This window comes from Dermacentor silvarum, chromosome 3, assembly GCF_013339745.2.
Source record: "Dermacentor silvarum isolate Dsil-2018 chromosome 3, BIME_Dsil_1.4, whole genome shotgun sequence".
In the NCBI taxonomy this organism is placed as follows: Eukaryota; Metazoa; Arthropoda; class Arachnida; order Ixodida; family Ixodidae; genus Dermacentor; species Dermacentor silvarum.
The window spans coordinates 68397795-68415038 of NC_051156.1; the positions used below are offsets into that span (position 1 = coordinate 68397795).

Consider the following 17244-nt stretch of genomic DNA (forward strand, 5'->3'; position numbering starts at 1 on the left):
TGCAGGTCTTTTTCCAGCCTAACCTGTTTACGATGATCACGGAAGGTGAGTTGACCTCCATGGAAATCATTATGGCCTTTGTTTTCTCTTCCTCCACATTATTTATTTATTTATTTCTAGGGATGGGCAAATAGTGAATTTGAGGTTCGAAGCGAATACTGATTTGGTCGAATAATTTCGAATTGAATAGTTCGAATAGTATATACAGTAAAACCTCGGTGATACGAATCTCGCGGGGTCGCGTGAAATATTCGTATCACCCGAAATTCGTATCATCAAAACATACACAATATCAAGAAAAATAATTTTTTTTTACCAGAAAAGATTTCTAATAGTGGAATCCCATTGATACCTTCCTCGCTGCTGCGTTTTCCCGGCTGCTACGTCGCGTTTTCGCGGTCCCGACCTAAATCCCATTGACTTCCATGTATAATCGAATCTCAATAATTCGAACTCGCAGGGGCCCAAAAATTTGTTCGAATTAAAAGGACTTATTTTTGAAATATTAGTGCACCATAGCACGACGTACGAATGGCGCGATTCGTGAAATATCGCGGCGCGCAAGCACATATCGAGCTAGGGCCATGGAACTGCCCGCGCTCGCTTCGCGATGACGGCAGAAAACGAAACTTCAGGGAGCGGGCGGCGCAGGCACGGCGAGAGAGCGAGATTGTGGTTGTGAAGAGGCGACGGGCGCGCGCGCGGACCGTCGCAGGTGGCGAAGGAGGGCGGCTGGGAAGCGGATTTGGCCTCTGCAACTCTGTCGCTTCGGTGGCTCCCCACGCCCTTCCTCTCAACACCCTCGTAGCCCTTCGACTGTCTCCGTGCGCGTCCGCCGCTCCCGCCGGCCCGGCGCCGCTTAGCTCCTTGAAGTTTCGGTTTCTGCCGTTGAAGCGAGCGTTGGCCGAACTGGGCCTCCGCTTACCTCTGCACTGCAGCTGCAGCGTTGGCCGAGACGTCGGCACGTACACTGCGTGTTCCAGCGCCACGCAGAAACAGCGACCTTGGCGTGACGCCGCGGTTCTTCGTTTTTTTTTTCTCCGCGCGGCATTGAGGCTTTTGCTCTCTTTTGCTCTCTCTGCTTTTGCTCTTTTGCTCTCTCTAAGCTTTTGCTCTCTGGCGGTGTCGGAGCAATGCCGGTCGGAGGTGCCGCCACGTGATTTGGCACGCTGCTGAGAGCATTGTCGGTGCGCGGTGTAAATTACAACAAGCGACCGGCACGTTGCAGATACGACGCACCCGCGCGGGTGCCGTTACTGCCGTATCCTGAAAGCGATCTGCGACGTGCGCATAGTGCGCGCCCGCACCAACCTTATCGTCAAAATGATCTGCGATGTTGACAAAGTGCGCCTACCGCCAGTAGCTTCGTATGCGCTGTGCCTTCGACGTTTAGTTCGCGTTGTAGCGAGAGACGGCGCAAAGGTCAATTCGCTCGCTGCTGCGTTACCGTTGCTTCACCTTTCGGGCGAAACTGCGGCTTTTTTTTTCTCTCTCTTTTTTTTTTCGCGGTCCCTTGAAACACGTATCAACGGGACGTTTTCTTCTTGTCCAAATCGTCAACGATCACCTTCTGAAAGGCGTATAAGTGCGCGCACGTGATCTTGAGAATGTTTTCGCACGCCACTGAACGCCTGAGCAAGTCGAGTGTAGGGAGCGTTTTGGCCGCCGAGGCTGCGCCGCGGTCGTCGTTGCAGCATTGGTCCTCGTCTAATTTCTCACTAAGCATCGGCTAGGCTGTGATGTGGTCCGGTCCGCTCGACGTGGGGACCAGTGAGATTGCGCAGCCGCGTGACATAGTCAGTTGCTTCGCGACTATGGATCCCACCCAGATCCCGCTGTACTGGCTTGTCTGTGCCGGTGGCCCCGCCGGCTCGGCCGCCGCCGCTGTTGCTCTTGCGTTCGTATGATCCGTAGCGACGTGGCAACACGTTCGGAACAGCCGATTTTTTTCGTATTGTGAACAATGTATTTCGGCTGGGGAATGTTACGAATTCATATCACACCGAAATTCGTACCAGCCGGGTTCGTATCACCGGGGTTTTACTGTATCACATATTACAGTAAAACCTAGTTAATTCGAATTTCACGGGACCAAAAAAAAATGTCCGGATTACAGTAAAAGCTCGATGATACGAATCTCACGGGGTCACGAAAAATATTCGTATTAGCCGAAATTCGTATCATCGAACCACAATTAAAACTACTGTCGAATCTCGATAGTTCGAACTCGAAGGGGCCCGAATTTTTGTTCGAATTAAAAGGACGTATTTTTGAAGTATTCATGCACCATAGCACGATGCACGAACGGTGCGAGTCGTGAAATATCGCGGCGCGCAAGCGCATAGCAAGCGCGGGCCACGAAACTCCCCACGCCGGCTAACGGTCATTTCCCGATAACGACAGAAAACGAAGCTTCAGGGACCGAGCGGGCGGCGCCAGCACACGGGTGCGCGCGGAGATCGTCGAAGGTGAGGGAGGAGGGCAGCAGGGAAGCGGATTTAGCCGCGTCAACTCCTCCGCTTCGGTGGCTCCCCTCGCCCTCCCTCTCAACTTCCTCGTAGCTCTCACACCTTCGACTCCGTGCGCGCCCGCCGCCGTGCTGGCGGCAGCTTATTTTAGCCGCCCCCTGAAGTTTCGTTTTCTGCCATTATCGGGAAGCGAGCGTTTGCGGGCGTGGCAGTTTCGTTGGCCCGACTGTGCCTCCGCCGCTGCTTCCCTCTGCGCTGCTGCCGCAGCGTGCAAGGTCAACATGTGACTAGAAAATAGAGGAGAAGGGTTCACTGCCATTTTATCCGCGTGGCTGAGACGTCGGCACTAGTGTGTGCTAGAATACGGTTGTCTATAACACTCTAGTCAGCATGTACACGCTTGTTCCGGCGCGATGCAGAAACGGCGACCTTGCAATTTGAGAGAGAAGGAAATTTCCGCCGCGGGTTCTTTTTTTTTTTCCGTTCCTTCGCGCGTGGCGTTGAGGGGTCTCTCCTGAGCTTTTGCTCTATGGCGGTGTCGGAGCAATGCCGGTCGGAGGCGCCGCCGTGTGATTTGCCGCGCTGCTAAGAGCATTGTCGGTGCGCAGTATGTTCGAAATAAGCGTGTTCGAATTCCCTTGCTTCGTGTTGACGTTGAACGAAAGCACGTTTTTCATGATACCGTATTTACTCTAATCTAGGCCGACTCCGATTCTAAGCCGACCCCCCAAAAGTTTGAAGTCCGAAAAAAAACAAACTTACCTCGAATGTAGGCCGAACGAAAAAGCGAGGACAGCATTCGCAAAATGAAACAGCATTTATTAAATTTGAACATGCCGAGCTCATTCTATGTCACCATCGCTGCTAGCCTCGTCGCTATCTTCCTTACTGCTGACATCTTCAAACAGTGCGCGATATTCAGTGCCATCCAGGGCATTAGAGATGCTGCATTTTTGGAAGGAGCGCACGTTGCAGCGCATGCAAAAACCATCTCCCGTGGCCCCCTCTAACGAAAGACCGATGCCGAAGTTCCGCCCGGTTTGAACGTTTGACGATGCCTCTACGGCTAGCTCAACTACCGTATTTACTCGATTCTCACGCTTCCTCGATTGTAACGCGCACCCGTTTTCCGTGAGGAAAAATTTGGAAAAATAGATTTCCTCCCGATGCACTGATGTTGCGATGAATAAAGAAAAGTCGCAGTTTCGCCCGAAAGGCGATGTATCGAATGCGGTAGCAAATTAGTAGACCGCTATTAACAAGCACGGTGTCACGCGCGCTCAAGCAAACATGAACACACCTCGCGCGTTGACCGCGGAAACGAACTGTCAAAACGCTGGAGACGAAGCGCGCCTTCGTGCTAGCATGCCCCTCGCTTCAACGCGGCGAAAACACGGCGCGCGGCCGACTTTACCAGTCGCAGATTGCTTTCAAGATAGGGCCAAGCCTGATCGTATCGCCGGAGTGGATCGTCGCAGATTACGTCCTGCTTCGGTCCACTGAAACCGTTCCGCATTGCTTTGCTGGCGAAAATCCTCTCCTTCTGTTTGCGCCAGTCCCCCTAGCAAGTTTCGGATTCTCCGAACGCCCGTGATGCGGCCCGATTTCCGTCCGTCTCCGCAAAGATGATCACTTTCCTTTTAAATGCGGCATCATGATGAACTCGGTACTTCATGCTGATAGATAGAGCAGACGCTGAGAACGTGAAGACAGACGGTAGACTATTGCCTAAGCACGTGTACTGCAGCACACGGAGGAAGCTTCCGCATGCTACGGTAGCTAGGCATGACGCGCGTGCGAGGCGGCCATTTTGAAATGCCGACGCAGAATTAGGGTCGTGTTGAAAGTGCGCGTTAGATTCGAGTAAATACAGTATTCGTTTAGAAAGCGGCACTATAGTGGCATCGCTCATTTGGTGCCATTACGATAACGCCACACCGAGCGCCCATGCTGCACCATACCGATACTACCGATACGACGCAGGTCAAAATGGCGACGTCGCTCGTGTACTTCAGCTGGCTACTGGCGCGGCTAGTAGCGGCTGCGATACTGACTTTTCTAGATAGCGCTAACTATGCACCATATTTATCAGTTTCAGTTAAAAACTGGCGCGTTTTTTAAAATCCTCGAATCTAAGCCGACCCTTAAGTTTCGTATGTGATTATTTGAAAAAAACTATCGGCCTAGATTCGAATAAATACGGTAGTCTCGCTGTGCAACAATTGTGCTCAGTGTTGACGTTGCGAGGCCTAGCTCCTTAGCCAACTCCGTCCGCTTCCTCTTGGGATCCTCATCGACCTTTCGAAGAATGTCGAATTTCTCTTTAAAGGAGAGTGCTTTCCGCTTGCGAGACATAGCACGCTGCGACTAGGCAAAATGGCGCAAACACGAAGAACGCGGCCCGAAGCGCAGCAGCCACTCCATCTGACGGCTCGCAGAAAAGGAGGAAAAGTACAAAAGCACCAAAAGCGCCACCGCTTCAAATTCTTCGCGCCCAGTCGCGGAGTCCGCGCTGTCCGGCGCTGCGCCTCCGCACCAAAAGAGGAGAGAAAGCGCGTGACTGCGCGCTGTTCTCTTTCGCGGCTGTTGGTGAGGCGGCGTTTATTCGTATCAACCGACGCAGGCTGAAAATCGATTCATAACAATCGTTCTCTAGCACGTTGCAAAGTAATGGGGCTCGGCCGGGACCACAGAAAAATTCATATCATCCGGAAATTCGTATTAGCCATGATCATATCATCGAGCTTTTACTATAACCGAATGCCGAATTATCAGGGTATCCAGAAAACAATAAGCAAATGCTTACTACCTCAGCACGATTTTGTTAGAGTAATGGATGAGCAAATCCTTTGCTATTTTGCACGAAAGCAGTGCAGAAGCTGCAATTCTCGTCATCTCGTGACTGATTGGCTCTCGCAGCGGCGATCGAGGCCTCGCAGCTTCCTTCGCAGTACGGCCGCGGCATGCGCCATCATTTGCGGCATGCTTAGTACTACTGCGCACACATCCCGATTATTTTTTCGCCACTAAGCTGACCGCCAACAGACCCGCACGTCCATCGCAATGTAGCCGGTGCTCTCATCCTCGGCAGCCTTGCACAGAGTCAAACCGAAACAACTATTTGTCGCAGCCGCTATCGACGCGCTTATGAACGGCGACTTTGCTGTGCAAGGCACGCGGCTGACGCACGTACAGAGTCGGAACGAAACTACCGTTCGCTGCAACTACTGTAGACGAAATCACGGTTGCTATCTGTACGATCATGGATGGCTACTACGCAGCTTTTTAGGCATGCGGCCGACATGCGTATTGAGTCAAAATGAAACTACTTTTTGCCGCAACCACTGCGGAAGAAACCGGGCAGCTATCGACGCGATCATGGATGGCGACCATGAAATTCCGTGGCCAACACGTTTTGCACGGCGGTAAACGCAATAAGGGCACAAATAGGCACGAAGCATTCCGTCGTTGCTGTCATTCACGTACGATTTCCGCTGATGACTATGGCTATGCGGACTCCGCCGCTTCGTTTCGGTTGTACGCTAGCATCGTTTCTGCTCTTTTGCGTCGCACATTTCCGGCTCTTTAATGCAAAAACGTATAGCCTTCGAGATTTGAAGCATAGCCGTGAAGACGTGAAGCATAGCCTTCGAGATGTGTACCGGCCGTCCGTGGCTTTTGGCTGCCTATTCGGGAGCGCCGAATAATTTGAAAATATTGAATACCTGAATTCGAATCGAAGCGAATAACGAATTATTCGATCGAATATTCAACAATGCCAAATATTCGCCCATTCTTATTTATTTCACATACTTTCAAGGCCGGAAGGCATCACAGAAAGGAGTGGAGTCAAAAACAAAAAATAATGCAGTATGAAATACGAACAAAATAATTAACAGAAGGCATTCTGAACAAAAATGCTATCATTCATCTTCAACTTCAGAAGTTTTGCAAGGCCAGGAATGTGTGAAAGAGATAGATACAGGAAAACCTTGTTCATATGAACATGTGCCTGTTTAAGATGCACTAATGTGTAGTTGCGACAAATCCTTCACCCAGTCTTCATAGAGCCATGGGTATTGGCTGACCACTCAATGCGTAATGCCTCACCATATTGCCAAGTTGTAGTAATGGTGAAGAATGGAACTGCCAGAAATGATAGCTAAAATTTAACTCTGTTATTTTTGTGCCCAGCAAAAACAAGCAACACTCAAAAGCACGATACCAGCAAATACAGTCGTTATTTGTCGAAATTGGCTTATGGGTTAAGTGCATCTGCTATTTTTACACTATTTGTCGTACATGTACACTTGAGCCTCGTTATAATGAAACCAGATATAACAAAATAATGGGTCTAATTAAGTACAGTCAAACCTCGATACAACGAACGTCTACTGACAGAAATTTGCCGATGTAATTATTTTTATTTCCCTATCTTAGTTCCATTGAATTAACGAAACCTCGAATTAACGAAATTCGCAATAAAAAGATGTTTTTTGCTAAGAGTACAACTTCGTTATATCGAGGTATGACTGTAAATGCTATTCCTCTTGAAATTCCCTTAGAGGTCTATGCATTTAAAATGTTTTAACAAAGTAAAATTGTTCAGCCAGTGGACGTAACGAACTCGATTCCTCTCTGAAACCAAAATACCGACATTTGAGTACTGAGCATATTGCTTTCCGCGGGGTTCTGCACTCGTTTGGTGCGGCAGTTCAAAATTCTCTTGTCGAATACGTCGTCGAGCAACGCTGGTCTTTGTCACCGCTGCGAGCATAGAGTTAATGTGTATACAGTCGAACCTCGATATAACAAAGTTGTACTTGCAGCAAAAAACTTCGTTACATCGTGAATTTTGTTAATTCGAGGTTCGTTGTATCGAGGTTTGACTGTAGTCAACTCTAGAGGCAAAGCTCTCCATAGCGCCCATGCACTGAAATCGGTAACCGCAAGGGCACCGCCATGTTGCTATGCTGTACAAGCACGCAAGCGCCAATGACGAGATTTGATTCATTTGAGACGTGCAATCAATACGACCCTGATCCTCCCTCGGTACAGTGACGCCATCTGGTTCAGGTGCCTTTAAACGCACCCTTTCACACAACGTAAATTCTACATAGGTGTTTTATAAATAGCCATCGGATCTTTCTAAAAACTATACGGAGTGAACTTTACAGATTGTCCATATGTATGTGTTACGTGTAAATGCTTGTTGCTGCAAAATATTTTGAACGTTACCGAAATGAGACGTAACAACATGGCGACGTCATTGCGGTTGCCACTTTTTTCGGCCAGTTTTTTCCTCTAGTCGGTGTACCAACTATGGCCACATGTAGCCATGTGCACAGTGACCACACACACGCAAGCAGCGCTTCTCTTATTTTATCACACCTCTCGCTGGGGCGCATAGCTTGTTAAGCTAGGCGCACAGGCACACCTTCAGAGATTGCGATCTCGGAGGGTGCCTAGCTGTGGCACACCACATATCGATGATGACGATGCTTGCACGCGGCGGGCTAAAAATCATTATCCCCACTTACCTCTCTCACTGCTGCGTGTCACGCTGGCTGGCATAGCTAGGTGTGTCTGAGATTGTGTAGGTGTGATCTCGGGGGAAGCCATGAGCCAGTCAAGTCAAGCGAGCGAATCCGCGGCAGCTGCAGGGCCACAAGAGAGAGGCGGATTAGATAGTTTAGCTTTAACGGGCCGAACACGTTCATGTATACAGCCGGCAGTGTTTCTGGTGCTGTGAGAAGCTTAATAAAACTACCTCCGAAAGTCTTGGAGGTCACCCAATACCACCTTAGCTGTGGAGTCGGCGCACTCTGTTTTGTGTCACGTGCTGCTCGAACACGAGAGACTTCATTCGCTTTGCAGCGTGCTAGCTGTTCCTTTCGACAGTGTGGCTGTTCCGCCGGTTTCACGACAATAAAAGTGAGCCAAGTGGAAAGCGGAAATGAAAGACCATCTTATTGTAACAGAAGGAGGGTATCGTAAAGACTGTCAGGTCACATGCTAAAATGTTGCATTGCACACGCCAAAGAATATTTTGCTGTTATGTGAAAATTGCATCATATACAGTGCAGCCCACTTATAGTGATATCGAGAAGAATGCGAAATTCGATCGCTAACCGATCATCGCTATATCTGGACTGCCAGAAAAAAAATGCCGAATATACCTTTGGGCAGCTGCTGAAACTGCCACTTGCGATAAAAAAATCGACGTTGTAGAAAGTAGGCCCTGAAAAATAACTTTTATTTATACCTCTAAATAGCGTCTCAATCGTTAGGCACGCTGAAGTAGAAATCTGGACTTGCTTTCGCGGAAGTTTCGGATTCACAACCGCCGTGTGCATCGCGTCCATCTGCTGCGCGAACACTGGCGGCTATAGTTTAGCGTGCATGAAGTCAATGAGCGACTCGATCGACGACGTTGCACTTTGGTTGAACCTCGGGGTCGGTGTCAAAGACGGGCCGTTGTCAATCTCGTCGTCACTGCTGTTGCTGTCGTCGCCTCCGTCGCACAACGCTGTCTGTCGCGACGATCGCCCCAGAACGAGGCAGCACTATTTAGTAGTAGTAGAACATTCTAGACAGTTGTGGATCGTGGTGTGAATGAAAAGGCAACAGACCATGTGTGACAAGTGATTTGTTTTGACTTTGCATGAATGATTGCCGTAGTACAGTACGGTTACATGAACAGTACGTGCCAATACTTGCTACGCGTTACGTTTAGTACGTAAATTGATAACCATCGTGTCTCACATATGCGGCTGTTCCAGCGGAAGCAAGCCTGGGCAGTGCTAGTCAGCCCACGTCGCCGACGAGCGGCGCTCTGCAGCGCCAGGCAGTGAGCGCCCCAGTGGCCACTTTGGTCAGGCAGCACATGGCCGACATCGAGGAACCTGGCTTTACGTACCGGCCACTCAACGGTGATGAGAGACGCAAACAGGTGGGTCTTCAAGGTTGGACAGTGGGCCCGCTTTGTTGAGAGGTTGGAAACTGTTGCGAACTGTGTTCGTTTTTGAGCAGTATTTTTGAATTGAGCTAGTTGGTCGTTGGTAGCTGGTGCCCAGGTCAGGGGCGGATCCAGGTTTTTTCTGAGGGGGGGGTCAGCTTCTGTCGATGATGATGATGATGATGGTAGTCTTTCTTATTTACCTAAATTTACCGTTTTTGCTCACGATAAACCCGCGTTTCATACGGCTAGAGCAACACCTGTAGCCTTCCGTGGTGGCTCAGTCAGCTCAGGCGTTGAGCACGAGATCGCGGGATCAAATCCCGGCCGCCGTGGCCGCATTTCGATGGAGGCGAAATGCAAAAACGCCCGTATTCTTGCGTTGTAGTGCAGTTTAAAGAACCCCAGGTGGTCAAAATTAATCCGGAGCCTTCCACTACGGCGTGCCTCATAATCAGAACTGGTTTTGGCACGTAAAACCCCAGAAATAGGAAGAAGACCTGTAGCGAAGCCAGGTATCGGTTTCTACGAGCTTATAGGAAAAGGACGTTACCCAATACAGCCATGTGCTTGGCGGCTGCGCCTGATAATACAGGATGTTCAAAACTAAGCTTTATGGTTTTCTTAAAATTAGGCACTGGGAGGCACGCGAAGACCACCTGTGCAAATAAGTTATGTGGCTAAGGGGTACAAAGTCAGATGATAATTATCGCTGTGAGCAGCCCAATTAACTAAAATTGAACAATTATTTTTGTTGACTGCAGTAAGTGAGTATGTTTGTATTGAAAACTTAGAGACAGTCGAGTTAGTTTCTACACAGTATCAGTCGGAAGAATTATTCTAGCGTGTCCGTGCTCCGAGATATCCGACTCTAAATTTCAATTGTCGTACTGCGCAGAATAATCGAGTCGACGCGAGAGCGGTTTATGCTTTGCGTTGCTGTGGAAGGGAGGCATTTTGAAGATTTTTAGGGCATTCACATCTTGATGGGTGAAGTGTTGTCATGAGATTTGTGCATGACAACACCAAACTTAAAGCGGCAGTATGAAATATTCGTTAGCATAGCTAAAAAGGTTTCTGCTGTTAATGGTGCAGTTGTTACTCTTGATTTCAATAAAACTTACAATACTTGGAAATCAGCAGTCACTTTATTTGCGTAGCCCAGACAAGGACCATGCTCGGTCGTCTAGTCACCATTACGCACGCGTACTCCGGCTTCTCCGCTCGCGCCATTATCTCGGCATGGCAGCTGCCGCCAGCTTTACAGGCTGCGCGGTCGCGTGTTACGACAGCGGTTACTGGTTCTTAGATTTTTTTTTTTTTTTCATTTCGCCAGCCGTGAGGGGAAGGTGGACAGTTATTACCTTTGCCAATGCCTCCGCCCCGTTGCCAGACTAAACGCCGCACGCAACAGCCGCGTCACATCAGGAAGAGCTTTGCACCGATCCTCACTCTCTTGCATGCGTAATAATGCGAACGACAATTAAAATTTGGAGTTGGATTTCTCGGAGCACAGACACGCTAGAAGAATTCTTCCAAGTGAAACTGTGTAGAAACATGACTGCCTCTAACTTTTCAATACAAACATACACACTTACTGCCGTCAATAAAAAGTTAATTATTCAATTTTGGTTAATTGGGCTGCTGCCAGCGATAATTATCATCTCACTTTGTGTCCCCCTGACCAAATAACTTATTTGCGCAGGTGGTCTGCATGTGTCTCCCAGTGCATAATTTTAAGAAAGCCATAAAGATTAATTTTGAACACCCGGTATATCTAGCCTATATTGTTTCTTAAAATAAAATTTGGGATGATCTTTAGCAGGTTCGTTATAAATGCGTAAGCACGGCTCCGTCTTTGGAGTTCTATTGGGACACCTTGATTTCCTTAAGATTATTTGTGTTAGGCTGAGACACCTTCGTTTGCTTTGGAGGACTTACTCCCGTATTCTCAAACAGCCATCGACTCAAAGCTCTTACTTCACTCCACCTTGTTGAGCACAGCGCCGCATCTCGACTGATAAAGACGCGACAATTTAAAGAATTCCCGTGAATTATCATGAAGCTCAGTGACCACTTCTTTAGAGGGATGGCGGTGCCATCTTCTCTCTTGAGTCGTGGAGGTGTGTTGACTAGAGGAACGTTCTTGAATACGGGCGTAACGCATTCATTGACTGAATTATTAAAGAGAGCTGGTTTATTAACACTGCAAAGTAGAGCAAAACTAGCATCACTAAAGTTTTTGTTTAAATTTATTCATGGTGACATAAACATTGACGTCAGCCGTAACCTCCCGTATTCTCAAACAGCCCTCGACTCGAAGCTCTTACTTCACTCCACCTTGTTGAGCACAGCGTCGCATCTCGACTGATAAAGACGCGACTATTCTCAAGAATTCCCGTGAATGATCATGAAGCTCAGTGACCACTTCTGTGGAGGGATGGCGGTGCCATCTTCTCTCTTGAGTCGTGGAGGTGTGTTGACTAGAGGAACGTTCTTGAATACGGGCGTAACGCTCCGCTCCAACGCGGCAACCACCACGATGGTTGTTTACGATATGCGAATCACCGCGTATGAAGACTCACGACGCCACCTACAAGAATAACGATGTGGCGTAGTAGCCGAGAGCGTGAGCCAGCGTCTTCATGTTTTGTTTCCCACGCGACGTCATCCTTTTACACAAGGCGCGCATCTGCTCCCGTTTCTCTAACCACGAGGCGCCATCCTAGTCCCGCGCGCTGGCGTTGGCCGCTGACGTCACGCTCCCCCACTTCGCAGCCGCGGCTCTAGGCTTCGCCCCGCTCCGCGAGAACGCCCACTCAGATAAACGGATCCGGCGGGTTTGAGCCTCCTATGCTTAATGTACGACAATAAAACTGCGAAGTTACAATGAAAAACTTGTAGCGTACGAACGGTACTGTGCTCGTACTGGATATTGTCAACGTGTAACTGTGATCACAATGAGTGCTACAGTTAAAAAACGTTGCCTATGCATAGTTCTTATAGTTTAGCTGTTAGTCGTTATTATATATATATATATATATATATATATATGAACACTTCAGCGAGAGATCTCTTTCATTAAGCACGTTGGTCGCGGAACCGATGACAGCCAATGAGGCAACCGTTGACACCCCAAGGGGAAACTAAGTTAATCAGGTGCGAAGGCGCTCGAGTGCACCTCGGCGTGCTTGGCAAAAGGGACGTCCCCTCGTTCATTCGACGCCACCGACGGGACGAGTAAGGCACGGCAGGCGCCAGGAGGTCCAAGGTGTTCATGAGAAAAAATAACTACGGCAACTTCGCGACACCATGCACACTCCTACGGAATACAACTAAACTTGTGAGCGAGCTAGCTTTACTTCTACATGGCTGATACCACTGGTACTCGCCAAAAATACTTTTAAAGAATGCTGGTGGCCATATTTTTTTTTTTTTTGCGACAGGGCCATCCCCCTGTCAGCGAGGGGGCGATGCAGAAATCTGAGGGGGGGGTCAGGACATCCGGACATCCCCCCTGGATCCGCGCCTGGCCCAGGTTGTGTGTGTTTCATTCCTGTCTCTTGCGCCATCAAGGGAATTAACTACAGTAAAATCTCGTTACTACGAACCCCACATTAACAAACTTTTCAGATTAACGAACATTTCAGAAATCCCCCGTTGACTTCTTATAGTTTCAATCTAAAAATATTTCAGTACTACAAACTTCAGAATACTGAACTTTTCAGAATAATGAACGTTATTAAGTTTCTGTGTCATGTTAACAACGCCTCAGCACTACCAATATTCCAAAATCTGGGGATTCTTAGATTTTCGTGTATCCAGTCACGGCAGCCGAAACAGAAGGCTAGCAGACAAGGCACAGAAAGCAGACGCTGCGGCGCATGGTTTCGGAAAACCTGAGACGGCACCTAAGGGTGTGGGGGGGAGGGGGGGGGGGAGTACGCTGGTAGCAGCATCGGCGCGTTGGAAAGTGGGGCGACCGCCTCTTGACAGGTCAATTGCCCACTATAATCACTCCACGAGTTCCGAAAAACCTCGAAAGCAGCATGACGATCACACAAATCGGCGGCAGTGGCATGTCACAAGGGAAACGCTTGCACTCGCGCATGCACACAGGTTCTTTTGTGCACACGGGTTCTTTTGTGCACATGGGTTCTCTTGTGCACGCAGCTTCTTTCGTGCACGCAGCTTCTTTTGCGCACGCAATTTTTGCACATGCAGCTTCTTTTGCGCACCAAGAAGCCAACCCTAAGGATGGCAGATCACACGCCGGCGCGTTGCAGTGGGTCTGTCCCTGATTTAGGATGGTGCCCTTGTGCTCTACAGTGGCACAGTGTGCCCAAAGGCCCCGCGTGGACGCATATTCCAACAGCGCAGCTCAATAGAGCAGCGGGACCAGTGAGGCGAGAAGGCGTGAATCGGGTGAGGCATCACTGCAAAATACTTTCGCTCACGACTCGTGCTTTTTTGTTCCGTGGCAAGGTAACAGTTATCAGCTGAACAGGCTAGCCGTTCTTTCTGAGAAGGTTCCGAAGTGGCAATTGTCACGTGCAGGACCGTTCGCACACTAGTTGAGGCAACGATGCATCAGGTTTTGCGAGCGCATGCTCCCCCAGGCACCTCTCTTCCTTCTTTTGCCCTTCTTTCCGTGCGCCTCTTTCATGCTTCTTTCTGCAGCTGTACTCCCTACGTCGCTATGCTGGTGGAAAAATGTAACCTTTGTACTCGCGGGGTTGCCACACGGTCACACATTGTACATTCCGGGCGGTGTCATTTACGCACGCTTGCGCTTTAAAATAGTTCAGGCGTCTACCTCAAGCGAGACAGTTGCCGTGTCCATAGTAAGGAATGTGAAAGTACTTGCGGGGTTGCCACACGGTCACACTTTGTACATTCCGGGCGGTGCCATTTATTTATTTTTTTAATTTATTTATTACATACTGCAGACCTCAAGTGGTCCAGGACCGGCACGCGTTACAAAATGCAAATAAGTACAGTAAAACCTCGATAATTCGAAGGCCGCCGGACCGCGAAAATTTTTCGAATTAAGCGGATTTTCGAATTAACCGAAATGAATAATAAAAAAAAGAAAACAAGCAAGGACTTGCCGCAGAAAGAAATCACCTTTATTTTCCATGTCCGAGAAAAATTACTCAAAGTAATCACCGATGCGGGATTACTTGGCGCGCTGGTTCGCCGCCCCTAGTGCCATGCTCTCCAGCTGGCTCAAAAAACGTAGCATACAAATATCACCCGCACTGCACTCAACAAAGTTGCGGACGATGTTCACGGAATCAATAACTGCCGCGAAAGCGGGCGTGGTGGTGTTTGACTCCAAAAATTTGGACTTGCTGGATAATCCGGACTTCAAAAATGCACCGTCAGGGTTCCCATTGAGTTCATGCATTCTCGCACCCAATTTTTCGGACGAATTGAGACCCCAAAGTTCGATTTTGCGGACTAAATCGCTCTTTCCAAGCCGCGCTACCCAATCTTGGAGGCCGCCATGTTGGATTTTGCAGTGGCGACTTCTACTCTTTCCGTGTACTCTTCTAACAACTGCGTACTTTGCGCCGGAGCGGTTTCTCGCGCGCACCATATCTTGAAAGCGATCTCCAGACGGCTCTGACCTTTTGTATGCGCCGTGCTCACGCTGCTCAATTTCCGTTGAAGCGACAGACCGCACGAACCTTCGCTCGCTGCGGGCTGCGGCGGCCGCGCTCGCTCGTGCACGCTGACACCACGCTTGTTAATTCAGTGAGTCTTTTTTTTTTCTCTCAAGTTTCGGTTGCTATTTTGAACGTGGTGTGTACACTGAGCAGGTGTCTCGGAGAGCCATGTCTCAGTGATCGGCGCTACCTCCTGTACCTTCGCGAGAGCTAAGCGGTGCGAAGCTCGTTTCTTGGATCTCCATGGCGAACTCCGTTGGCGGAGATCGCCAACGCGGTGACGTTCGTGTCGACTGTACACGGAGACGACGTCATTGCTGCGCAAATCCAAGCAAGTCGATCCCCTCCAAGCGTAGTATGAGGCAGGGCATTATTAGAGATTTTTTTTTAAGCCGCACGTACTATAACTTGTTTTTTTCGGCCGAACGAATTTTCCCGACTATTTTTCAGTCCCCACGAGCTTGGAAAATCGGTTGGCGACTGTACGGAGCGCCCTAACCTAACCGCCGCACGTTGCTACTAGCCGGAAACTTTGAATTATCCGAATAGAGCCGCGCGGGCCATTCAAATTATCCGGTAGAATTTGCATTGAGAATGACGGGACCGCTGAAATTCTTCGAATTAACCGAAATTTCGAATTAACCGAGTTCGAATTATCGAGGTTTTACTGTATAAACAAAATTGTGAAGATTGTAAACAGAAGTACAGCACAGTTGAAAACACAATTGTAAGACAATTTCAACACAACCATAGGAAACAACAAAATGAAAATATAACACTAATGCATTGTACATGACAAAATACCTGAAACTAATCAATATTCACTTCGTAAGGCTCCGTTAGGCGGTTCCAGTCAGATAGTGTACGTGGAAAGACCGAAAATTGAAATGTGTTAGTTTTAGCAAAATATGCGAGTTAGAGAATTGGCTCGATGATGTCTTGTATGTCTGGTGTACAGAGGAGATAAATAAATTCTGGGGTCAAGGGCGAACTTATAATTCAGAAGTGAATAAAGAAAGTTGAGACGGTTCTTCATCCGTCGAATTTCGAGTTTTTCAATATTGTCGGCTGTCATGAGCTCGCTTGGTGAGTCTGTTAGTTTGAATTTAGAATAAATAAACGTTACAGCCTTTCTTTGAATAGCTTCTAGTTTATTGATATTAACTTTAGTGAAAGTCCCATACGACCCAAGAATATTCTAGTTTGGGTCTTATGTACGTAAAATAAGTGAGAAGTTTAATTCTAGAAGATGAGTTCCTAAGCTTATGCTTTAAAAAGCACAACTTGCGGAAAGCGGAAGAACAAATGTTATCTACAGTTAAACCTGCTTATAATGAACTTCCATGTAACGAATTCCTGGATATAACGAAGTTTTTCGATTCCCCGCCGTTACTCCATAGAAGCACATGTATTTGAGACCTCTACGTAACAAAGCGGCAGCGGGAGACCCCCCCGATATAACAAATTTTCTCCTCCCACCACCTAGAGATTTCGCCCCAAATTTTGTCATTTTTGCGCGAGCAGCAATCGGAAGCACCTTCTTCGCCGCGATGGAATGCAAAGCGAGCGCACGTATGCGTGCGTGCGTGTGCGAGGCGGGCCTGCATCCCTCGACCCGGCGATTTCGCCGCCGCGGGCGTGACCTTTCCCCCTCCTTTCATTCAAACCTGATCCTGCCGCTTGCTGCAGCTGGCCTAGCCTGCCAAGCCGGTACTCTCCTTTTCCAGTTGATGTTGCCGACGTGCTGGCAGACGCTGTGACACATCACACTCAATGAGCGCGGACACGCGCTGTTAAACGCTGGCGGCGTGTGGAAGCGCCGCTGCAGAAGCGAGCGAAGTGACCTTCGTGCTGTTGTCTATCGCTTCAGCGCGAACTGAGCGCCGAGAATGCACAGCACGCACAAAGCTACGAGCCACCAACGCACCTACACTGCCTAGACTCTGCCGCAACACAGATCGCTTTCAAGATACGGCCTGCGCGACCGCCTGCCACCGCGCAGGACGCAGTTGATGCCAGAGTACAGTACAACGCGGCCCGCTAACCCCCCCCCTCGCTCCCTCGCCGGTGCCTCAAGCGCAACGAAAGAAGGTGCGCGCGAGATTTAGTCGCAGTCGTCGGCTCCCCTCGCACTTTTTCACTCGCA

General features: G+C 48.9%; 1 protein-coding gene across 2 annotated transcripts in view; it reads left to right on the plus strand.

The window, feature by feature from the left end:
• Positions 1-17244, plus strand: part of LOC119445484 (sphingomyelin phosphodiesterase 4-like) — a 102476-nt gene that overhangs the window by 58143 nt on the left and 27089 nt on the right. For both annotated transcript variants that reach the window (XM_037709766.2, XM_037709765.2), the window contains exons 12-13: positions 6-45; positions 9251-9420. In XM_037709766.2, the coding sequence (XP_037565694.1) occupies positions 6-45; positions 9251-9420 (210 nt within the window). The remainder of the gene's footprint in view (positions 1-5; positions 46-9250; positions 9421-17244) is intronic.